At 40.4% G+C, this 23,896-nt stretch overlaps 3 protein-coding genes across 3 annotated transcripts; 1 reads left to right on the top strand and 2 right to left on the bottom strand.

Moving 5' to 3' along the window:
• Positions 1-145: 145 nt before the first annotated feature.
• Positions 146-4,287, bottom strand: tfpt (TCF3 (E2A) fusion partner). Its single transcript, XM_063488276.1, has 7 exons — positions 4,097-4,287; positions 3,445-3,546; positions 2,581-2,703; positions 1,584-1,654; positions 1,419-1,488; positions 664-822; positions 146-564 (listed from the first exon to the last, which is right to left on the bottom strand). The coding sequence occupies exons 2-7, from the start codon at positions 3,544-3,546 to the stop codon at positions 490-492; spliced, it is 600 nt and encodes a 199-aa protein (XP_063344346.1). The 5' UTR covers positions 4,097-4,287; the 3' UTR covers positions 146-489.
• A 43-nt stretch (positions 4,288-4,330) lies between these two features.
• Positions 4,331-6,827, top strand: ndufa3 (NADH:ubiquinone oxidoreductase subunit A3). The gene is made up of 4 exons (XM_063488277.1): positions 4,331-4,390; positions 4,655-4,729; positions 6,478-6,555; positions 6,653-6,827. The coding sequence occupies exons 1-4, from the start codon at positions 4,348-4,350 to the stop codon at positions 6,742-6,744; spliced, it is 288 nt and encodes a 95-aa protein (XP_063344347.1). The 5' UTR covers positions 4,331-4,347; the 3' UTR covers positions 6,745-6,827.
• Positions 6,828-8,761: 1,934 nt separating this feature from the next.
• Positions 8,762-22,879, bottom strand: zgc:158689 (uncharacterized protein LOC791177 homolog). Its single transcript, XM_063486328.1, has 15 exons — positions 22,408-22,879; positions 19,708-19,854; positions 19,522-19,597; positions 19,348-19,434; positions 18,717-18,778; positions 17,044-17,115; positions 16,629-16,766; positions 15,937-16,089; positions 15,340-15,516; positions 13,569-14,217; positions 13,271-13,478; positions 11,615-11,677; positions 11,077-11,245; positions 10,892-10,932; positions 8,762-10,457 (listed from the first exon to the last, which is right to left on the bottom strand). Exons 2-15 carry the CDS (start codon positions 19,753-19,755, stop codon positions 10,385-10,387), a joined length of 2,016 nt encoding a protein of 671 aa, XP_063342398.1. The 5' UTR covers positions 19,756-19,854; positions 22,408-22,879; the 3' UTR covers positions 8,762-10,384.
• Between the last annotated feature and the right edge of the window lie 1,017 nt (positions 22,880-23,896).

The following is a 23,896-nucleotide window of genomic DNA, read 5'->3' as shown; positions in this document are numbered from 1 at the left end:
TAGCTTCACAAGGTGGGGTGAAATCATGTCAAACCCTATCGATAAAGAATGAGATGCCACATTAAGTCCATGAGCATGTGAAGGCAGATGAGTGAATACAAAAGAGGGGAAAAAAAAAAATCACAGAAAAGGAAACCCAAACAGCACAGTGTAAAAGTTTAATATGACGACGAGTCCATCTGCTTACTCAGATAAAATCATAACTCAAGTAATGATAGTAATACCCTGTCGTATTTATCTAATATGTCATAAATATGTTGCCATCAACTGTCAACTATAAAAACATAACCTCGTATATACAAAACAAATATACACATATATAAGGTGAATAACATCTCGTGTTACATGAACTCAATCTGTTCACAATATTCAAGTGAAACCACAACATTACAAAGATCGACTCAAGTAAGGCAGTGTTTTAAACAGTCCTGGAAACTGGGCGTTCTTATTCTAGTCACCATCGTCGTGATATCCAGGACAGCGGTTTGATCAATGAGACAGCGAGGTCGGGCTGGACATTTCTCCAAACTGTGTCTCTGCCAACGCCGACATCTCCGGGTCGATCTGAGAAAAGAAGGTCCGTGATTTGGACTACCAGCATTTTAACATACCCACAGTTAAACGTCCACGGACAGCATCAGATCAGGAAAGAGCTTTACCCACCTGTGGCTCTTTATCCTTTTCTTGACGAGGAATTCGATGCCTCTTTTTCTTTGTCCCAGCCACATGATGTGATGCTGCAGATGGAGTGGAACCGGAAACACCGTTGAGTTTTTCATCCTCCGTTGCAGCAGCCGGCTCCAAATGGGCTCCAGATTCATCCTGAAACAAAGGGAAGGGGAAAAACAAAATAGTATTCATAACTATCTCTGTAGGACCTTTCAAAGTTTAGCAAGCAAAAGCAGAAGAATTAATACAAACAGAAAGCTGAAGGAAAACCCTGCCTACTGCCCTGGCCTGAAACTACCAACATCAGGAAAGGTTTCACAGAATGAGGGAGCCACAGGTTATTTTCCCATACACTTCTATACAGTAAGTCTTTTTGGACCCAGAGAAGTTGCCCTTTGGTATCCATTAAAAAGAAGGTTTAAGGCATTAATGCAGGGGTAGGGAACTCCAGGCCTCGGGAGCCAGTGTCCTGCAGGTTTTAGATCTCACCCTGGGTCAACACACCTGAATCAAATGATTAGTTCACTACCAGGCCTGTGGAAAACTTCAAGACATGTTGAGGAGGTAATTTAGCCATTTAAATCAGCTGTGTTGGATCAAGGACACATCTAAAACGTGCAGGACACCAGCTCTCGAGGCCTGGAGTTCCCTACCCCTGCACTAATGCGTTCGCTTCACTTTTCATCCCCAGAAGCTACTTCCATCTTTTATATTGTCTTTGATATCCACCCATGTTTGGTAATCCTTACCTCAAGCAGTATAGTGAGCTGAGCGTTTCTGTAGTCATCCCCGTGAGCATCTAAGGTCTTCATGAGGAATCTGTGAGAGTTAACACAACCCACAGATGAGCCATAAAGTGAGCAACTTCTCAGAAAACATACAAAATCTTCAGTTATTATAATGACAGTTTATACCTCCTTTCTTTCTTCAGACGTCGAGTAATTCTTTGCACTTGGTGAAGGCGACCCAGGATCTTCTGATTTACCTGAACAAAGTGCATGTGTTGGATCAATGATGAACTGATATATCAGAATATTAAAGCAGCAGGAGAATATTCAGAAACCTTATTGAAATAATTACAGTTGAATCAGAAGTCAGGGGTGTACACTGTAAGGTCGCACAAACCATTTACTAGATACTAGAATTTTAAACTTGATACAGATACTCAGGAAAACACTGAATACTCAATACTATGTTCGAAGCTACTACTATTACTAGTAAAAAAAAAGAAGAAATAATAAAAAAAAAAGAGGCATTATTTCTGAAGATGAAAACAATTAAAAAAAAACAATAACCTCAATGAGAGCAGTTTTTTTTTATATTATATAAAAAAACAACCAAACAAACAATATTTTAGGTTGTGTGAGTCACTGCTGTGCTTCTCATGACTTTCACTGCTGATCAAATAGATTCAATAATGTTTCTGTCAGCTGTTTTGGTCTAGCTGCTGATACACTTCCCTCTGACTCAATCTGGCACTTAACAACACAATGTAACACTTTTTAGATAAAAGTAATGTGTTACTTTTAAATGAACACCCTCCATTAACATCACATGTTATGGGCAGGACTGGTACGGTTTGCTGCCTAGCCCTAACAAAGTTTTATTATTAGCCATAGTCACTACCTTAATAATAACTTAACAGATAGATAGATAGATAGATAATGTGGCTATTAGATAATAATATAACAGTAATGTGCCAGCCAGGTTAATGTTTATCATAACATTTTAATACTTCAGTGTTGTTGAAACTGGAGTTCTACTGACACCTCAAAGTGTTGTTTAGCAGCTAGTGAGGGGAGGGCTGTGTACCTGCCTGTTTGCAGCACTGCTGTGTGAAGCTTTGTTTCAGTGGTGTTGATCTGGTAATTTTTATTATTCACGTATCATTTTTTTGACCATAACACACACCTGTTCAATTTCTTTACATTTCCTGCTCAGAGCCAGATATTTCCTTTTGTCAAGAGCTCTTTTTTCTTCATCTTCTTGTGTTGTGCTCTCAAGCAGCTCGGTGCCTCCTGGACCCAGCTCCACCTAAAGAAATACAAAAAGCAGGATTCTGTTTTGTGTCTGGCATCACATTGTTTGTTCTCACAAGAAAACACCTTTACCTGTTCAATGTTTCAAAGCAAAACCCAAGTAAAGCAGAAAGTCATCTTATTATAGCCACATTATTCAGCAACAGCTAGGAAATAAAAACTGCTATGCAGTGTATAATGAATTAGAAAGATTAATCTCCAATACATGTAAATGTGGGTAGCACATGGGAGTGTAACCATGTGCTTTGAGCCAAACTCCCCATATTCTAAAAATTCTAATGGGAAAGGAGAGGGGTCAATGATGTGTAAAGTAGCAGCTATTCAGTGACATTTTCATGCATGAGATCTGTGTCACAGAGGATCGAAGTTCATAGGGAGAAGGTCAGCTCTCTGAGTACTAATGTAGTCTCATTTCTAAGGGAAAAGACAGAGAAAAATAAAAAAGCTAAACTACTGAACCAAAAAGGAAGACAGAAAAAAATGGAGTACATGTCTGTGAAGGATGAGTGTCTTGTTTAAACAAATATAATGACTGGTGTTTCTTCATTTAAAGGTTTTTAAGACCAGCATTACTATTATATTATATAAATTCTGCGTCAGTGTACTGATTCATATCTGCTGGCAACATCGGAGACCTGGTTAAATGAGGTGTGAATTTGTATTAATTGGCAAACTTACTAAGTGTTACCACGTGTGCTAACATGACAAGCACCTTTATAAAGATCAATAAAATTACCTCTCCCGGTCCCAGCTCCACACCACCAGGCTCCAGTTCTGCTTCCAGGATGTGACCTCCGAACAGAGGAGGTAGAGCCAAGCCAGAGAAATCCTCCATCATCTGGAGGGAAAGAAGTTTCTCTGTTAATGTAAACAGCCTGTGCAGCGGTTATGAGTCAAGAAGAAATACAAGCAAATACACTGGGCAAATAGGATTCAACGGCCTCACTGCCTAGGGCCAGCAATGGTGTTTTAACCACTCAGTTTGTCTGTGAAGCAAAGTGGCTGAAATTGACCCACGTGGACAGCAGCTGTCCTCTGACTTTATAGCGGAAATACTTGCAGCAAAAGAGGTGCTCAGGATTTACTCCGCTACACTTATCTTAAAGATTTAGTTGCACACTCTTTGCCGATATAAACTTATAACACAAAATTTAAATCTACTATTTTACTGCGCGATGCTGAGATCTGGATAGTAATTATAGTAACTCAACAGCTGTTTGTGAGTCAGTAAAAGCCTGATATAGTGGTCGGGGTTCCCAGTGGAGTAAAAACGGCTGAACACTGGGGAAAAGTTCAAATCAAGAATTTCCAGTGTTTTAGACTTCTGATGTCACCACGCCTGATAATTGTTTAGTACTAAAACAATCCATTAGTCTAATAATACTTACATTTGTTAGTCCCGAAACGATGTTTTTAACGTGTGTTTAAAGCGACACTTCGACCAGTGTCATCATCAACCTGAGCACAAGCTGCGTACAGTGTCGTTTTCTCTGTTTAGCTTTAGCTAAGGCCGTTTAATAGCATGATAGCTGACTTAAATCAATCCTGAAGCTTCCAGGGATCCTCTGTTTCCCTCTCTCTGTTTTCCTGCGGCGGGCGCAGGAATTATACGTCATTTTTAGCAGTCACTACATTTCCCATGAGAACTCGCTCGGTGGAAACTACACCAGACAATATGGCGGGTATGTGTATATTTTGTCATCTTTTTGACTTCTAATCAGTGAAATTCGGTTTACTTGGACCCTCGGGTGGTACAGATAAATACCTTATATATTTAAAATTACTCTAACCGGATCTTAGAAGTACTTTATTTCTGATGCATTCGTTCGAAATAAAACCAAAAATGTGACCTTGGATGTGTTGCTAACGTTAGCTAGCATTGGTTAACCGTACGTAGCCTGTCACTCGGTGCGGTTTTTAACCTGCCCGTGGGTTTCTGTCTGCAGGAATCGGAGCTTTCCTGAGGAATGCGTGGAACAAGGAGCCGGTTATCATGGCTTCTTGTGGAATTGGACTGGTTGGTAAGTAGCCAACCTGTTAGAAATCTGTGCGAGAGTGGTGCAGCGAGAGAGAGAGAGAGGGAGCATAGCTTTAAATAACATACAATGGCAGTTCTGCAACGCCGATGAATGACAGTGTGGCAACATGAAATATTAATCAGAAGATTGCTAGCTATACGTCTCACAATAATCCGCTGTCTTGGACTTACGTCAGCGTAGCTGTCTTGTGTTCAGTTTAATTTAACTGAGTATACGATTTATATGTCCAGCATGGAAAGACCGAATAAAGAAAACAAATAAGCACGTTATAGTCTTTGTGTGTCAGGTCCTTTTATTTATATTGCACGTGTTAAAACAACAGAAGTTGACCAAAGTGCTTTAAAGGCACAGTCACTTGTAATCCAGGTCTCAATAACCCAAATAAGCAATTTAAAGTAGATAGAGCTTCGATCTTTTAGAGCTGATTTAAAACAGTTTATTGTTGAACAGCTTCTTATGTGGGGTAGCAGACTATTCCAGAGCCAGGGGGCAAACACAGCAAAAACCCAATCACTTTTAATTTTTATGAGAGAAGTTGTTGTGATGATGACCTCAGTGACCTGGAGTTAAAAGATCTGTAATATATTGTGGAGGTAATCTATGGATTAAAACAGGACTGATATTCTGTCTTTTCTTTGTACAAGTTAAGAGTCGAGCAGCTGCATTTTGAACCACCTGCAAACGAGAGAGAGAGTGGCATCGGGCGATCCTACATTGCTTGTATAGAGGTGGCACGATGGTGTACTTCACCAGCGAGCCTTGCTGTGTTCCAGCGTCCTCTCACAGTTGAAACTTTTATGCATTTTGGTGGTTTGAAACTGGCCGTGGATGTGGGGCAGATATATGCTTAAAGTTTATGGAATACAGTGCTATTTGGATAACATGTAACTTGTAGATTGAAGTGCTTTGTGTGGTAAGTAGGTGTAGAAAAGTTCGATATAAATACATTATTTAACAACACAATACAGAATTTACTGAATTTTTGTGGCCAATGTCAAATTATGTTATAATTAGAAAATAACAGTGTCATTGTCCTTAACTTTCCAGCAGTGTATTTAAGAAACTATTTGGCAGCCGATTTGAAGCGTGTTTGCTGATTCCACAGTAGTGGATATGTGGATGTTTCAGTCATGGAGGAATTTGTTGTGAAAACTAAAATAAAATCACTTCTTCTGCATTATTATTTCGTTTCAAACTGGAGAAAATTAGTAAGCTAAAGAACCTAAACAAAGCAATTCAATAAGGGAGGAGTGTGTATACAGTTTCTTAATGAAACTTGTCCAAAATGCCGGACAAGTTAACATCAAATGGTTTTTGGTCAGAGGGCTCCAAAATCTTTTGGTCTGAATTTTCATAAATCAGCAAAATAGCAGCTATGTGGATGAGTTTGACAAAGTCAGATAAAAAGTAGATGTTAACTTCGAAGTGCATATGGTTACCAGTTGTTGCCTCGCCTCCAGTACGCCTTTTTACTTTACATTATTTGAATAATTGTGCAAGATTACTCGCTCTGATGTCTGTGTCCAACAATAAAGATCCTGGCACATTTTAAATGAGTAACTTTTTATTGACACTTAAAGCCATGCCAGTCAGAGTAGTTGCTATCTGTGTTTATTATGTTTCTGTATGAGTGTGCACCTTGTGCAATGATTCAATTATTCTCAATTGACCTATAGAGGCACAGTGAACTGTGAGTGTAATGCCATATGTGTTCAAATGTCTTTTCTCAGGTGCCATTCTTCCGTTCATCAGCCCACTTACAAAATATACAGCAATGTTGAACGCAGCTGTGCCATACAACTACCCAGGTAAACACTGGCGATCTTTATGTCACAGCAGGTTCGAGTGTAATTGAAAGCTGACGTTTCAGCATCCTAAAACTCCTACCTTATTTTGTCTTCACAGTTCCCGTGCGAGATGATGGAAACATGCCCGACATTCCGGCTCATCCATGTGAACCAAAAGGAAGAAACTTGGATTGGATCAAAAATCTATAACTTCAGATTTTCTCATGTTAATATCTGTCTGAATAGTTGCCTCCGATGTCTGTGTCCAACAATAAAGATTCTATTTAATTCTACTTTTGTTTCATCTGTATTATTTTAGTGCATTTAGGTTAATGATGTGCAAACTATAGCAACAGTGTCTAATTGGTTCTGTTGAATTAATTAATAACCAAGCCTGTAATCATTAACAGCATTATAAAGTATTTTGCTGTGAAATCGAAGCAGAGTTGATCAGTCACAGTTTAAGTTGCTTTAAGTTTGATCTACACCTTTACCTCTCAAACATACATACATGTGAAACAGTTTTTTTTTTCTCAATTAAAAGTTACTCAGGGTTAAGATTTTTGTTTTGAAACTAAGCTTCAACACAGTTCTGATCCTTCAGAGGTGGCTTAGTTTAAAAATAAGAAGCTGTAATCAGATTAAGGCTGGTATAAAAAATTCTTTTCATACCAGCTTTAATTCTGCTCGCACCCCTCATTAAGGTGTCAGAACAATATGCAGAACAGCACAGCAAGAAACTTATAGTGGATACCCCGTTTTTTGTGTGGGTTTTTTTTAGTGAAAACATGAGGAAGTAGGTTATAAAATATCTTTCAATATCTCCTATTTCTTCTCACCTGTATAAAGTTTGAATATACTAAATAACAATATAACTTCATGCTGTGTGTTCTCTGCAGAAATCTCAGTTTTACAAATCATGCAAAAGCTTGTTTCATAGACCTTTGATTTCACATGTAAGCATTAGTAGTCCAGATAAAGTCTGTTCCTCTGAAATATTCATCTTCATAGTAGTGTTATATTCAGTAGTGTCTGAATAGATGCATTGTTTTCTGCAGATAAAGTGTATAAATAAATGTGTCTAATGTCGAACAACATTTCAATTTTAACAGAAGTGTTCTGAACTTGTGTTTGAGTTGTGACAGGACAGCTCTCGCCTATGTTGTTCAGCTTTGATTTAAAGTGCAGGGGAACTACTATGCACTTCATTAGGTACACTGTGCTTGTACCAGGTTGGATCCCCCTTTGCTTTCTTTCAGAGCTTTTGTAGCATAGTTTCAACAAGTTGCTGGAAATATTCCTCAGAAAACCTCACAGTTTCTATCATGGCCAGATAATATTCTTCAAATGCCATATTGTCTAACTTTTGGTGGGCCTGTGCATACTGTAACCTTATTTTCCTCACAATGGTGGCACCCAGTGTGGTCTTCTGCTGCTGTAGCTTCTAGGTTTGATGTCTTGTGGATACAGAGATGCTCTTCTACATACCTCAGTTGTAGTGGTTATTTGAGTTATTGTTGCCTGACTATCAGCTTAAAGGAGTCTGGCCATTTTCACGCAGAGAACTGATGCTCACTGGATATTTTCAGACCATCCTCTGTAAACCCCATAGATGGTTCCCAACAGATCAGCAGTTTGTGAAATGCACAGAGCACTGTGGTACCAACAGTCATGCCACGTTCAAAGTCCCTTAAATCATCTTTCTTCCCCATTCGGATGTTTGGTTTGAACGTCAGGAGGTCCTTTTGATCATGTCTGCATTCCTAAATGTACTTAGTTGCTGACATGTGATTGGCTGATGAGATATTTGCACTAACAAGCACCTGAACAGGTGTACCATAAATGGCAATGAGTGTAGGTTTGAAACTTAAATAACATTATCTGTTCATTTTACATTATTGTTGTAACACTCACATTTTTTAATGAGTTTAATCTCACATGCAATTCTTTCAGAACTCTCCTCCTTACTTTAAATGTATTTGTGACTAAATAATTTGCTTTTTAAAGGTTAAATTCAACTTGAATTAGTGACATTGTATATCTAAACTCACACTCAGGCACGTAAACTCTGTACCAATTGTATCTCATTCTGTGTAAGTCACTCTGAGCTGAAGACTGAATTTCTCTATCAGCGGCTGTGCACTTTCCAGATGTTTGCTCTGTATTACCACAAAGCCCAAATGTTCTACCAAAGTGAAATTTTTACAAAGAAATCATAAATTCACACAATTTTTGGCACTATTTACATGCATTAAAAGCATTTTGCTGTCATCTTTATTAATGAAGCAACGCTACACAAAGTGATTACAATATATGCTGATAGATGTTTTTTTCTACAAGCTTTTCAGGTGATATTATGAATCTAAAAGGTGCTAAAACATCAAAGTAACTTGAGGCAGTTAAACCAGGAACACGAACTGCTTCAGTTTGCACAGATTTCACTTTGTTAGAGGCAACAACGAGGACAGAGCTACAAAAAAATTACTTTGGATGTCTGTAGATTACCATGAACACTTGCTCAGACGTTGGTCAACTTCCTGTATACTTTCTTCATCACTTTCACAGATACAGTTTCTCAGTAAAAACCTAATCATCATCTGTCTTAGCATCCATACATCACTTTAAGATTCTGCTTAGTCTGACTGATGGACGTACAACTACAATTAAGCAGCCTAGCTGGTGAATAGCTTTGGGACTGAAAAGAAATCAAGAAGACATCAAATCCAAAGACTAAGCATGCAAATCTCTCATTCTTAAGACTTTGAACCCTCCATGACATCCTACTTTCAAAGAAAACACTTCTTTCGGTGATACCACTATCCAAACATTCAACTACCAACTTTTACAGTTTGTGTCTGTGAAGTTTATGAGTTTTCTTTGTGTTGTCAGAGTTGCTCTGTATTTAAAAAGAGGACAATTTTGATGATTTCACTCAGGGAGTAGATGGATCAACTCTGGATAATCAAATTTCAAGCAGAAAGCATTTTTTTAAGTCATCTACTCACAAATAGTAACATGTAACTTTACAGCAGCAGAATGAATGGTGTTAAGTGGCACAACAGGATGTATCTGACAGACTTGTGCCTTCAAACAACATCGCTCATGTTCAGAAACTAAAACATGACATAAACATAAGTCATTGTGCCAGTTTCATTAATGTCAAGTAGCTCATCTAGACAATCACTGTGTTAAAATAAAATGAAAAAACAAAACAAAACAAAAAAACACACACACACACTTTTAATACTTTTAAATGCTCACCTTCACCAGCACCAAGAAAATGCACCAGATCTGGCAGCTTTTCTAAAAAATATAATACTGTAATAGAGAAGGAGCCTGTCCTCTTCCCATAACACTTCATCATTGTCAATGTGCACAACCTGCTATTAGGATCCAGTCCCTAAATCAGCTGAACACAGAAAACATCTCTGAATATGGCACAAAAATAACCAAAAAGGGAGAAAAAAAACTCTTTAAAACAGTAAAAGAAACAACTGTATCTGACATAATTCAAACTAAAGCATGTTAGTTATTCAGGACAAGCAGGACACAGTGTGACAAACATGAAGCTAAACATCTAAACATCTAGTTTTTATATTAAAGCCAACACTTCACTAAAGCAGTTTCTCACATGTTACAATTGTCTCTTCTCCCCCAGCAACCTACAAATCCAGTCGGCTGTACTCATATTTATAACAGCGTTTATACATGAAACACACAGAATATTACATTTAAAAGTAGAACATTAACATTAGCCAGTGTGCGTCTTTCCAGGATTCAACCTGAGGTGCGATGTACTGATGAACCACAGAGGAACACTGCTGCTGCTGCTGCGGTGGGAACAAAAAGCTCACTCGATGATGGGAGCTGAGCGATCGTTGGTGACGGTTTTTCGGAGTCGGACATGTGCAAATGGATTGGGCCTGAAAGAAGGAAGCGATAAATATGTAACTTAAACTGGTGATTACATGGGCATGTGAAGAATTTAGGATTGTACTTTTCTAAGTTAGACATGCTGTGATAGCAGCTCTACGGAGACATTGACACTGCAGGACTTAGTGCTCACTTCTGACTTGTTCATGCCTGCTATGGTTATTATTATATTTTGGGCAGCTGATACTATTTATTTATGTGTCCACCATCAGATTGGACTCGTCATAGTCTTGCACTGATGCAAGTGCAAAAACAAACACAATATGAAAAAATTTTGATGTGCCAACCAAACATAAACAACCAGAATTAGGTGCACAAGTCTGAATTTATTCAGAGGTAGTTTATAGACTGTGTAGTATTTTCAGTGAATGGGCGATGACAAGTAAAAATGCTCAATTTCCCTTGATTAGCACCTGTAAGTTACCTGGTCGGTGAGGGAGGTGGGGAGGCCAACTCTGAGGTGATCTGTAAATCAGTAGAGATGCACGTCGGTATTTGTACTGAATTATTAGAAAGCAGAAGTATCTGCTACTTTAATAGTCAGGGTCAACTGTGAGGACGCCCTCACTCTAACCCTTGAGCTCCTCCCACAGGTTTCGTGTTTCTGACCTTGTTGCTGTCGGCCATGCTGTAGGGGCGCGGGCGGAAGGTGCTGACCCTCTGGGGAGGAAGGGAGCGTTCCTCCTCCGACTCAGGGGTGAGGGCTGGGAGACCCGGAGATCCTAGTTTGTCAAGTTGCCCGGTACTGGTGCTGTTAGCTCTAGATAAGAAGAGTGAGCTACAGGGAAGGTCACAGACAGAGAGGAATAAATACACAGTGGAAAAAAGATAAAGGAGACACAATGAGAGTAGGCAAATGTTGGTTTTTGTGTGAATCTATCAACAACTTTGTTGCTGTTGGAAAAAAGATGAGAGAGGGTTGGTGGGGATACTGAAGGCAGACAGAATGATTATGATGGCATGAAATGTGTATTTAGTGACTGAGACTACATGGATGGGAAAGTGGAGAAAGTCATAAAGGATTCAGCCTGAAAATGACTCCATCAAGTGTGAATCACCCAAAAAAACTATGGAAGCATCATCACTAATGTCAGAGCTGTTAGCCTTCAGACCAACAGATTTCAGCAGTTGTTATTTGTTCGCTTACCTCTCGAGAAGATCCATCTTGGTATGATGTGGCTGAGTGTAAGAGAAAGGAAACCAGCCTTTCCTGTGAAAAAACATTTCACCAGTTGAATCAATAAAGTTGAAATTTAAAGAAGCAAGAAATGTCAGAGACTGTGTGAAGAAAACTTAGTAAAGTAAGGGTATAATTTGGTACCAGAGAGAAGTTTTCTTTAATGTAGTATCGAGAAAGGAGCACGACGTTAGTGGGAGCGATGTTGTAGAAAAGGCCACAGAAGACAGGACTGTTCATTTGCTCGCTTATTGACTGTCCTTTTAGTCACATTTACAATGTAGGCATGTGTAAAAATATTATTGTATAAGTATTCTATAAGAAAAAAAGCAACGTTGTTTTCATTTGCTTTTTTATTCAAGTTAATTACAAAGCGAGCTGTGTTGAGCCTAAAGTGAGAGTTTTCTGTGTCTTCAAAGGGGCTCTCATTTCACCTGATAAAATCACCATGGTAACTTATTTCTACAGTAAAGTTATAGCAGTGCAAATGGGAGCATGCATGCATTCATTTGGTGATGCAGAAATGTTGCTGTACTTTATTCTAATCTACTGCCAAGTATCCTTTATACTGCTGGAATTGCAGCTACTAGAACACAGAACCCAAAGTAAGGACACCCATTTAAATTATTTGCACTTTAATCTCAATGGGATCTTCCTGGCTAAGTAAAGGTTTATATATATTATAAGTTACCATTACATAAAGGAGACATGTAAATCGCTTTAGTTTGTCAGAGATCAAAAACCTCTTTTTCAACTTTTAATTAGTATAAACGTATCCATTTTAAGGTGTTAACTCATGTTAGAAATGAACAACAGCAATGAGACCGCACTCTGCAGTAAAATAATTAACTTGAATTAAAATGTTTATTTTACCGACTGTGCAATAAATTCCAGGATTAACATTTTTTTGCAACATTAATTTCTTGTCAACAGTGTTGCATTAAACTCTTATATTTTTTAGTTTTTTTATAGATTATATCACCATTTTATCATCATCAGCTGATACCGACTGGAGTAGGGGGCGCTCATAGGGATCATTTTGTGAGAATGTGAGCACACTCAGAGCCTGAAGCAGAAGGCCTAACTCAAGATAAAAGACTGAAAACCACCTGTTATCTACATCTGGTAAATTAGGTTTTGTCAAGCCAGCTAACCTATAACACTTTCCTCTTTGATTTTATTGCTACCGTTAAACTCTTTTCATTATATTTCTCGTTCTACATGAAATTGATTCTTTGTTTTAAATGCTAAATATAAATTTTTAACGTCAAAGAATCCAATGGTGCCAGCACTTGCATGCAATGATGGGCACTAGGGCTGGCAGAGCCTGTGTGGTCATTGGTTGCTTAATTAACCCATTTAGTTTTTTTCAACCACCGAAAGGTTTGGTCATTTCCAAATGGAGCAGCTCTAATTCTGATTGGGAGACTAAATGAACAAAGTAAACATGGTGTGCTTGCTTTGTTTTATTTACAGAAACACAAGCTACCAGCTGGAGACAGTTTATAAATCCTTGTCTGACCTTATTTAATGCAGTCTTTTTTTATTTTGAGCACAATAGTGACATTAAATGTTTTAAGGCCCCCTCAAAATATGAATCAGAATGAAAATATGGATAAACAATACCGTCCCGTTCGTTCATTTTGACCGTAGTGCCACCCATCTCTGGGCTCAGAGATGAGCAGAGTGATATTGTCACCAGGCAGGAAGTGCAGTAAGCATGCTCCTCCCACTGTGGTTCCTCCACTGCCATCTGATGTTCCAGGTGTGTGAGAAAACATGGCTTCCACACGTGTAGGTCCAGATAAAGGCATCATCCTGGGAAGACTCGAGCCTAGGTGGAGGAATAAAATAAGAAATGAGGAGTGAGTGTCGGGGAAGAAGACATCCAAAAAAACAGCAGGTGAGCCAGATCATATCTCACCCTGAAAGCCTCCCAGCCTCATTTCACTGACAGGTCTCCTCGGCAGTGGAAGTGTTGCAGTGGCGCTCATCTCTGAGGTCTTCAGCAGCCACGGATTATGTGACGGAGATAAAGTGCTGCTCCCTCCTGGTTCCACCTGCTGGTGCAGCAGCTGCACTGGAGTCATGGCCCTAGAGAGCGGAGCGCTGTGGGGCAGAGGAGGGCTGTGAGGTGCACTGTGGGGGATGGGGAGGGTCATGCCCTGCGAGGAGCTGCTGGCCGGGGAGATCTGGCTGAGCGACATCACGGTGGAGGGGATGAGGCTCGGGGACAGGTTAGATGTGTTTGCGGCGAGGAGAAGCGAGGTCTGCTGGGCTGAGCTACTGGATGTGGTGGTGGGAGTAGATGGAGCCGGGCTGGCGCTGCCACTGGTGCTGCTGTCAGGGAGCGGGCTGGCTGAAGCACTGACAGGTGTGCTGCTGTGCTGAGGAGATGCTCCCTGCGATGAACCTCCAGCAGCTCCTCCGGTGGAGGGAGCAGAGAGGAATGTCTGGGTAGAGCCCTGAGGAGGACAGGTGTCACTCTGGGTGGAGGAGGGGAGCGAGCGCTGTTGCTGGGAGCGACTAGAGTCTCCGTTTAACAGAGGAGGGACTTCTTGAACAGAGAGCCTCTGAAATCAAGAGCAGATCACAGTAACTACCAGACAATACGGGCCATTGTTAAAATTCTGATGTCCTGAATGACTTATTAAACTGTGAGCTGCCAAATATCCTAAGCTCTTCAATTTAGTTTGTAAGTGATGACAAACAAAACCCGATGCGGCACCATGCAGGATGTTTTAATCCCTCACAGTGACTTCTTTTAATTTGTCTTTTTCAAAATTAGCTTAAAAAATGTTAGCACCAGAATCCCTTGAGTTAAGTTGAGAGGAATGATCACATGATTGTCGTGCAGACCCCCACAGATTCACAGAGAAACTTTTTCCGTTACAAGTGAAAAACTGGAGTCTTCTGGGTCCAAAAGGAGGAGTTAAATCTGCTCTTTGTAATGTTCAGAGAAAAAGAGGATGAGGACAGAAGCCTCTACATATGCAGAGGTGCTGATAACAGTTTCTCTGTAGCTGATACTGCTGCTGTTTGATGATGTCTGAGGCATCTCTAAAAACCTTCTGGGTGGTCAGAAGCAGAATGAGTCCATCGTCCCATCATCAGTAGTCACATCATCACAAACACCAGTGACACAGTTACACTGGTGACCATACATGCCCATACCATGACATTACCTTCCCCATGTTTTACAGATAATGTTGTTTGCTATGACTTGTTAACTGTTTCTCTCCTTCTCCATATTTTTCTCTTCACATCATTCTCGTACAAGTTCAACTTGATATCATGTGCCCAACGAATTCCAGACAGTCTTTCAGATGGTTTCAGGTAAAGTGTAATCTGGCCTTCCTTTTTCTGAGTGTAACCAGTGGTTTGCAGCGTGTTATAAACCCTCTGGACTTCCATTTGTGAAGGCGGATCTCGATTGCAGACCCTGACAATGATGGGCCCATCTCCTTGAGAGTGTTACTGACTTAGCTAAAGTTGTGAAAGGCTTTTTCCTATTGTCCAGAAACTTACAGACCTAAGTGTAGTGAGCTAACAAAGAAGATCCTCACAACAAAACCTTACATGTCTAATATTATAAGGGCAGAGGATGATTTTTAGCCACAGTAAGGTCTGTATAAACTAGGTTGTTGGGCTTGACTTTGGATTTAACACACACTTGTACTAAAACATGATCTGACCTGCTCAGGCTGAGCGGTGCCAAGCTTGGTGTGACGAAGGACCTCAGCTATCCCAGCAGCCCCTGGGCTTTGAGGCGCAGTGTGGCGCAGCAGGTTCAGAGCACGCTCCGGGAGCTTTGTTGGCTGAGAGCACGACTGCTGCCAAGATGACAGTTTCTGGGATAGAAGCTCTCTCACCTGGATTACATTCAACAGCAGAAAAACAAAGGATAAGACATTTATAACACTAATTTTCTTACTGCATTTATTTTTACTGCAAACTAATCTCTTTATTAACTCTTGCCTTTCAGCTTCTTCAGAAACGAGATATACAGTTTCATTATTAAATAATTTCTGGAACAACACGCATGCTCAGTTAACAAGACTGAGCATTAGTACATGTTCTTGGATCTGGTTAATATTTGCAGCATGATTTGTTGTTTATTTCAATGACAGAAATTATCTGCTGACTTTGAACCAGTTAAGATGTATAGCAGTGAGAAAGAAGCTCTATCACACTGATCAAACACACACACGGCTGTCAGGAGTAAATTGTTAGTTTTCACTGGATTTGATGAAAGGAAACATTCACAAACTTAACACGTGTGAGCTTATCACCTTGGAGTGGTAGTTAATGAGCAGTTTGGTGACACAGCACTGTCTGTCCACCAGGAAGCAGTAGCGTCTCCTCTCCTCGGTGAGAGCGGACTTGTAACCTGAGGCCACCAGCGTGTCCAGCTCGCCTTGGCGACGGCTCATCAGCTCCACGAACTGAAGGAAAAGCCCAAAATTTCAAACCTGCAAAGCTGAACATTCGTTAATGCACGCGCACACCTGCATTTATCGTTGCTCACACGGCACTCAAAGATAGCGTGACCTTTAATACACTGTGTAAAGATGGGAATAACAAAGAGCCCGAAGGAGTACCTTACATCACATCCTGTCTGTTGCCCAGTGATAACAAAATCCAAGTGATAAAACAGCCTCCTTGGCTCAGTGACCTTTCCTTCTTATGTATTTTTGGTCTTTCATTTTCGTAATTCTCCAAATCTGCTGACCCTCTTATATCACTGATATTTTCTTTCCCTACTTTTTTTTTTCTGACAAATCAGCTGAATCAGATTGTTCTTTAATCTTATTCACGCTGGCCTAGTTGTCACACAAATGCACACACAGCTCTCCTTTTTAATCTGCTGTAATGCTGCCTGAGATGTTTAGAAGAAGGATTTCTGAAATGAAAGAGGCCAAAGTGTTTTTCGTGCTCATTTTTTAACATTACTGAAGACGATGAGATGTTAAACCTCTGTTACCTGCATCTCTCTGTCACCGTATTTGTTGGGGTGACGGCTGCCTTGGCTCTTCCTGCGGAGTTTCTTCAGCTGGGACTGACAGCGCTCGATTGACTCGGTTTTAGACCGTCGCTCGCTCTGATACTTTTTGAGGGTGGCCTGAGAGGAAAGTCAAGGATTTGATCAAAATTGCATTTTATTTTTAAGTAGAGATTTAACAAAACCCATTCATTCATTTTCTTTATTTTATCAAGATTTCTGGCATCTTTGTTGCAACATGTAACGTTTTCTTTCTTTACTTTCTATGTCAATCAAAGGCAAATAAAGATCAAATCCCACATATCTTAAAAGTAGAATAAATGCACTTTAGTTAATTACCTAAGTTAGTCACTTTTAATATAATATACTGTATACTGTAGTTGGTGTGTGGACTTACCGTGAGGTATTTGATGTCCAGCTCCAGCTTCTGCTCCAACTGGGCGAGCAGCTCGGAGTGAAACAGCTTTAACTGTTAGTGACATAAGTAAATGAGTCTTGTCAAACATTTAAAGTTCACTGATATATCAGAATGTGTGTCAAATTATCCTGCAGTGGAGAGCTCGTGACTGACACCCTCTGAATCAGAGAGCAACTTTAATATATTTAATAAAGCCACAGAACAAGTTTAATCTTCATCATTAATTTACAGACCCTCAAAGTATACGGGTTTCTAATTTTTTTATTCATTTTATTTTTACCTGCATTTTTCATCCCTTATAACTCCATATGTTCATGAAAGGGACACTTTTTAAAAACCACCAACACCCGTGACAAAAGCCAAAATCTTGGTTTTAGACATTGAGTTTTTAAATCTTTTATATCTAACTTATCCTAGTTTCCTGTAGAGCAGGTATCCCAAACTCCTTTGATATTGTGGGCCAGACCAGTGCAACTCCCCTTTCTGTCAGTGTAAAAGAAGTTTGATTACAAACTTAATCCCTGAAATATATTAAGCTAAGAAAAAGAAGTACGATTTCAACAGCGAGTCTAAGATCCATTTCTATATGATAAAGAAATGCTGCTGTAGTAACCAAAAAAAGGTCAGCATGACTCTTTAAGAGCAAAATGTGCAGAATAAAAAAAATGTGTAATTAGAAAATGTGCACTTTTTTTTTTTAAACTGCTGACTTTTCTGTTATTTAAATGTTTATTTACTACTTATTTTCTTCTGGGTAGCATGAATGTCCATGAGGGAGGTCTTTATCAGTATGAAAAACTGTAACAAAATACAATTAAAAGTCTAAAATCTGTGTCTGACCCTTCTGATTTTTCAAAGCTGTCCAAAGCCGTTGGAGTCTTTGCCGGGCTGACTTTGTTCCCCGGACCTTATGTTTGACACCCCTGTGTATAGCAACAAGCACTCATGCCCTGGATGTTTTCATCTGCTTTTTTTAAAAAAAAAAATTCTTTTAGATCTTTTACTATAGAAAGGTTTCATGGGTCATATAAAATATGAGTGAGGTGACTGGTCAAAAAACACATTTATTTACCTACATTTTAATACCAGGCTCGTCTTTTTTTCGTCTGTGTACACATTTTGTAATATAGTCATGGTTTAATATTTTCCAATAGCTCACACCTTTGACATGGAGAAACAAAACCGTCGTTCACATATTTTATGTGATACCTTGGACCAGGGGTGGGCAATTAATTTTCCCCAGGGGCCACATGAGAAAATTTGACTGTTGTGGAGGGCTGCACCAATTAGCTGAACTCAAGCTCAATATTAGCTTTATCTCTTTATAAGCTTACTGCTCACACCAGGGCCTGGATCACATATGGCTCTTGCATGGCTTCATTAAGTATAATAAAGTTCTTTTACATTAAAAAAATCAGCTGATTCTCAGAGGATCTTTCTCAGGTATGATTCTGTTCATACGGACAAACCTGGCAGCAGATTTATTAAAGCAAAGCCTGCCAAGAATGAGATTTTAGACAAGCTGTTTTTTCACTTTCTGGACCCTTATTTATGTTTGATTCACTTCAAGCACAGAAATTTTAAAAGCTTGTTATAAATGAAACACTTGCCTGTCAAGGCATCATTATTTGAGCATACTGATGGCCTCTTACCACGTCTTCCAGCTGCACCTGAATCTGCCTGTGGACCTCGGCCATCTGAAACAGGGTGTCTCCTGTGAGGAGCAGCACAGCAGTGAAGGCAACATGTTACTTAAACAGAAAAACACTTTGCTGGATTTATTTGTGTCACCTTTAACCTCTGCAGCAGTATCCATGCGCTTATAATAGCCCCTCACAGTATAAACATGTATAAATATGCACAACAACCCCAACAAAGCAGAGAAATGTGCTGAAAGTCGCTGCTTCTGATTCACAGTGGCGGTCAGCTGTGAGTGCCTCCGTCGGTCACACAGTGCTGTAGTATGTGGTGGCTGGCATCTCGCCCTCCGACACTCCTGCCTGCCTCCCCCGCTGCTTTCAGCATTACAATGAGATCATGTGGTGTTGTTAATCTCCCAACAATGGCTCTACTCTCTCCCCGTCCCTCTGTTCTCTGCCTTTCTCTCTCTTTACATTTCCTCATCCCCTCTTGTCTTCATCTCCTCTCTGACCAGCACATGTGGTCGACTCACAGACTATTTCCCACTTCTCACCAGCTGCCACATTAACTCTATGAATTCTATTAGCTCTAAAGCCAATTCAATTCAAACCCATGCCTCTCTACCACTCTACGCCCACTCACCGAGCTCCTTGGAGCCTTGGCTGTCGCTCGCCAGCTCTCCGAGTTTCACAAGAGCATCGAAGTATCCTTTGGCAGCTATGGTCACTCCTGAGGAAGTGAAAAAAATGATTACATATGGAGCTGCAAGGATAAATCAAAGTTCAGCAGGACCTGAGTCACTGTGTCCTCACCAACCTGTCAGAGCTTTCTCATAGTGTTTCCCCATGGTCACAAAGTTCTTCAGACTGGGGTTGAAATGGTCCAGAATCCCCTGTTGGCAACAGTGCATGTAAATTCATAAAGTGCTTCCACATTTCCGATTATCACACAGTGTGTGGGGAGTCACTATTAGGATGAGCCGGACAGACATCGGATTTTTACCTTGTAGACATTTTCAGTCATCTTGTTGACCTCTTCGGTTCGAGACATTTTTTTCTTCTCTTGTGTGTCCGCTTTCGCCGTGTGTGATCGTGGTGTGATTTTGACCCGCTGCTCACGTCTCTAAGCTTCACACAAGATCCCGATATCCTAAAAAAAAAAAAAAAAAGCAGATAAAGATAAATACACTTATATTTCATCACAATCGCAAACAAAACCAGGAGCTTTTACCTTTACCTGCAAAGGGGAGACGTTAAAGACTTTTAATGTCTGATTATGCCAAACCAGTATTTACTTCTCTTCTTTGTCCTAATTGATACTAAGCTGAAGATATTTGGGTTTGGGGGCTGATTATTAGAGAAAAATGTTAATTTAAAGACTCCACACTAGCTCATTTTCACATAGAAATCAGTGGTTAGCTTCAGATGCATTCACACTACTGGAAACACCGTGCTTGGTTTTTGGTGGATGAGCAGCCTGTGAGGGTGCAGGACGCTGCACTCCTGCTGTTCAGACCCCCTTTGCAGTTAAAGTCTGGCAGGTTAAAGACCATAAAAGTTCAGGCCTGAAGTGCATGTGTAAAGACAACTACTGTTATTTCTCGCTTTGTAGAGCTGGGCAATTAATCACATTTTTCAAGTTTCACTTGTAAATCCAGGTCAGCTCCTTTTCCTTACACAGATTTTAATGCCTCCATAAAATCTTGAATTCCTGTGTCACGTTTAGTTAAGCTCACATTCTTCATTCTGATGTTTTAGTTAAAAGACAGAAAGTTAAAGAACTTTTACTTTTAAAAAGGCTTGAAAATGAACAACAACGCATCCACATTGTGTTCGCCATTTTTACTAGAATATTCAGGCTTTTCATAACTGAGCAGCCCGACTTTATAGGCAAACCACTCAGAGGTGGACCCGTACCAATGTTTGGCCTGTACCCACATTTAACAGACAACGAATATAGCAGTAACTTTTTAAGTCTTTAAGTTCTTCATCACACTAATTTAGAGCATCTGGCCAGTGCAAAACTGATGTGACACAAAAGATAAACTTCAGCCACTGACATCAGTAAAGGTCAACTTATTTCCATAGGCTGATTGTATTCTAAAAGGCTGATATAAGCCGATACCCATCAAATTAAATGGTGAATTCACTGAAGCCAATAAGTGTTGTTATACGAGATTTGGAGAACCTCCAGAACATGAAGGATAAAATCCCAAAACTTCATAGTAAAAGGAAGTCTTGTATTTAAGCGTTTGGTGCTATTTGGACTAAAAGTGTGTGATTTAAGTGAGCAAGCAGACTTTTAAGGCCACTGCACCACGGCAACAAGCATGGAGGATCATCTTGGGTTTCGTCTGAGGGAAGCGGTGTTATTTCCACATGGATCCCGCCTGTGCTCCAGCTGCCAGTTTCTACATTATCGCTTCACAGCATTACAGCCCAAATATTTCTCCTAGATTTGCACAGTTACAGCAGTTCAGATAAGAACAATGGGCTCCTCCAGTCTGAGTCACAGGTGTCAGAGCTCTGAACAAACACGCGACAACAGTGTTTCCTCGGCAGAGAGGAGCACTAACGGAGGGGGGGATTTCTCAAGGGGGTCAAAAGATTTCCAGTCTGGATTTGGTGGCAAAAGACTCACTCCACTTCTTTTTTCCTATGCAGCCCCTCTTTGTTATCACGATGTGATTACAGAGAAAACGTTGACCCAGATCAACTAATAGTGTATGACACAAAGAAAACATATCCAGGCTCTTGCTCATTAGGGCCACCCGGGTGTAGTCTGTAATTTCTCAGGCTAGTTGGGGGGTGGTGGTGATAGTGTGTTGTTGTGCAGGAGAAAGGCAGAGAGATGGGAACTTGCATTCTTTTCTTTTTTTTTGCCTTTTCTAATTTAGTTTGCACATTCTTCTTCAGAAGCATTTCATGTGCATGTTGTAGCATGGTGAGTTTTAGTTCTAACAAATAAAGTGCTGTTTGTCTCAGGATGCAACAGGAAAAGTCTGCAGGTGGTTGGGGAACTGATACAGAAGGTGCATTCATGTGGTTTAGCCTCTTTAAATTCCTTTGGACGCAAACACTTAAAGCAGCAAATAAATAAATAAAGTGGTGTAGTTAATCACCATCAGTTTCTCTGAAGTCATTAATAAAAGGAAAAAAACAACTTATTTTAAAATTTGGTGGGTTTAGGACAAAATTGAGCATTAAGAAGTTTTGATTGGTATTTTATAACATTTTATAGTTGCAAACCTCATGTCATCACCAAAACTTCAGGAATGAACTCAGTTTTGTTTGTTTTTAGGGTGAAACGCTGGAAGACAGTCATGCATTTATGCCCCGAGATTTCTCTTAACAGCAGTTAATGCCGCAGCTTAAGCGGCGCTCCATACTCCAGTGCCACATTAACCTTTTTCTTCCACACCATCTCCTCTCATTTCAACAGCCACATCAAAGGCAGGAGCCTTTCGAATCAGTAAAGCACAGGCAGATTCCCATAATTGCAAAGAGAAATTTATGCAAACTGTGTTTAAACTACAAATATGAACAAATCGGTTGCACAGTGGAGTTTCCCCCCCTCCCAAAGTTTAACAAAAGCACTTTGTTGCCAGTACCAGTAACAGTAACAGCTACCTGTTGATCTCTCAGCTTCATCTGTGTAACAGTAACAAATAATTTAGCTACTTAAATAAAAAAAGTTACATACCTTTTCTGGGCTCATTGTTGGAAACGATAAAGGCTTCCTCCGCGTCTTTGAGTGTTTAATGAACAGTTTTACACCCCCTCTTTTCTTCCTATTAGGCTACTTTCCCTCTCCGTTAGTTAGTGGGGGGTTGTTTCATCCAGCAGAGCACTAAATCTCAGCTCCCCTCCACCCCTTTTCACATGCCCCTCTCTCTTTTTGCCTCTCTCTCTCTCTCACACACACACACACACAGTTTCCCACTCTCCCCTCTCTGCCTCCCTTTACTCCCAGGAATCGGGGTCAGATATTCAGTGCCGTTCAGTACCTTTCCTCATTACTGAGCCGATTACAGACATGCCTTCACGCACGCAAAAACCGTCCAGAAAACCACTGCCAACACCAGTACACCCAGCTCCCTGCCGTTGGAAACCAGAGTCAGCCTCCCATTCTGTATCAGCCTCTCTCTGTCTCACTCTCTCACTGGGGAAGAATAACAATGAGCTAACGGGACCTCGGCTGAATAGCAGCAGGAGGAGAATAATGACTTGAACTTTTTGAGCCAAAGACAGAGCAGCACAGGCAGGCCCTATCACCGGCCTGCATGCACCCGGCCCATCACACATTCCTGCTCCCCATTCTCAGAGGGAGGAAGAGAAGAGGAGGAGGAGGCCCGGCATGCACACAGCAGGCCTTTCATTTACTGCAACAAACTGAACAAAAGCTTAAGGGTTAATATAAGAAGTGAAAGTGCTGCAGAGCAGAGTTTAAAAAATGGTGTAAGAGAGTTTAAGGTGAGTGACTTCTGCAGAGAAGTAAAATCTTAAAGTACAGCACTTACAGAAGGACTTTAAAAATAATGGGCCTGCTAAAAGAAATCTGACGTGTTTTTAATGTGATGCTTTTCATGCATTTTTACAAATTCTTCTAATTTAATTATACTTAGTGTAAATTTTATTTTCTGACATAATTGTGATAAATTAATACGCTGTTCAAATAAACAAAGGGAACACAAAATCAGAAACTATGGTGAATCTGTTTCACCTGCTTCGGTTCAAATCCAACTGATAACAGTCGAACTGGAGAAGCGACAACAAGACAACAAAAACTGTCGCTGGTGTCCGTGTCACTGCTGGTAGGGTGAGACAGTACCTGCAGACTGTTCAGGTTGGACAGCTGTCCCAGCTCCTGCAGCATTGCGCATCCGTAAGTTTTCCCGTGTCCCTCTGCACAGTCTCAAGAATAAGGATGAGATACAAGAAGATGTTGCTTGAGGAGAGCTGGACAGGGCCGTAGAAGGGCGTTAAACCAGCAGCAGGAGTGAGTGGAGGAACAGAGCCCTACAAAGTGACCTCCAGCTACATACTTTCACAGGTTTCTGTTAGAAACAGACTCCATGATGGGACCTGTGCTCACAGCCCACTCAAAGCTTGATTGGCATTTTCCAGAAAACACCAGAACTGGCAGGAACTCACACTGTGCTCTCTAAACAGAGAAAGCAGGTTCATACTGA

This window comes from Pelmatolapia mariae, linkage group LG10_11 (genome assembly GCF_036321145.2).
Source record: "Pelmatolapia mariae isolate MD_Pm_ZW linkage group LG10_11, Pm_UMD_F_2, whole genome shotgun sequence".
NCBI classification, from domain to species: domain Eukaryota; kingdom Metazoa; phylum Chordata; class Actinopteri; order Cichliformes; family Cichlidae; genus Pelmatolapia; species Pelmatolapia mariae.
Note: the sequence above shows the minus strand (reverse complement) of the source record. Positions and strands in the feature narration are given on the sequence as shown.

What these genes read in the sequence shown, in the direction of transcription:
- tfpt (XM_063488276.1), bottom strand. Translation starts at nt 3,546, where the DNA reads ATGATGGAGGATTTCTCTGGCTTGGCTCTACCTCCTCTGTTCGGAGGT. An exon ending in TGGAGCTGGGACCGGGAGAG is followed by an intron (nt 2,704 to 3,444) that starts GTAATTTTATTG and finishes GTATTTCTTTAG; the next exon opens with GTGGAGCTGGGTCCAGGAGG. An exon ending in CGTCTGAAGAAAGAAAGGAG is followed by an intron (nt 1,489 to 1,583) that starts GTATAAACTGTC and finishes TAACTCTCACAG; the next exon opens with ATTCCTCATGAAGACCTTAG.
- ndufa3 (XM_063488277.1), top strand. Translation starts at nt 4,348, where the DNA reads ATGAGAACTCGCTCGGTGGAAACTACACCAGACAATATGGCGG. An exon ending in TACACCAGACAATATGGCGG is followed by an intron (nt 4,391 to 4,654) that starts GTATGTGTATAT and finishes TTCTGTCTGCAG; the next exon opens with GAATCGGAGCTTTCCTGAGG. An exon ending in TGTGCCATACAACTACCCAG is followed by an intron (nt 6,556 to 6,652) that starts GTAAACACTGGC and finishes TTGTCTTCACAG; the next exon opens with TTCCCGTGCGAGATGATGGA.
- zgc:158689 (XM_063486328.1), bottom strand. Translation starts at nt 19,755, where the DNA reads ATGTCTCGAACCGAAGAGGTCAACAAGATGACTGAAAATGTCTACAAG. An exon ending in TGGACATCAAATACCTCACG is followed by an intron (nt 16,767 to 17,043) that starts GTAAGTCCACAC and finishes CTTTCCTCTCAG; the next exon opens with GCCACCCTCAAAAAGTATCA. An exon ending in ACGGTGACAGAGAGATGCAG is followed by an intron (nt 16,090 to 16,628) that starts GTAACAGAGGTT and finishes CTTTTCCTTCAG; the next exon opens with TTCGTGGAGCTGATGAGCCG.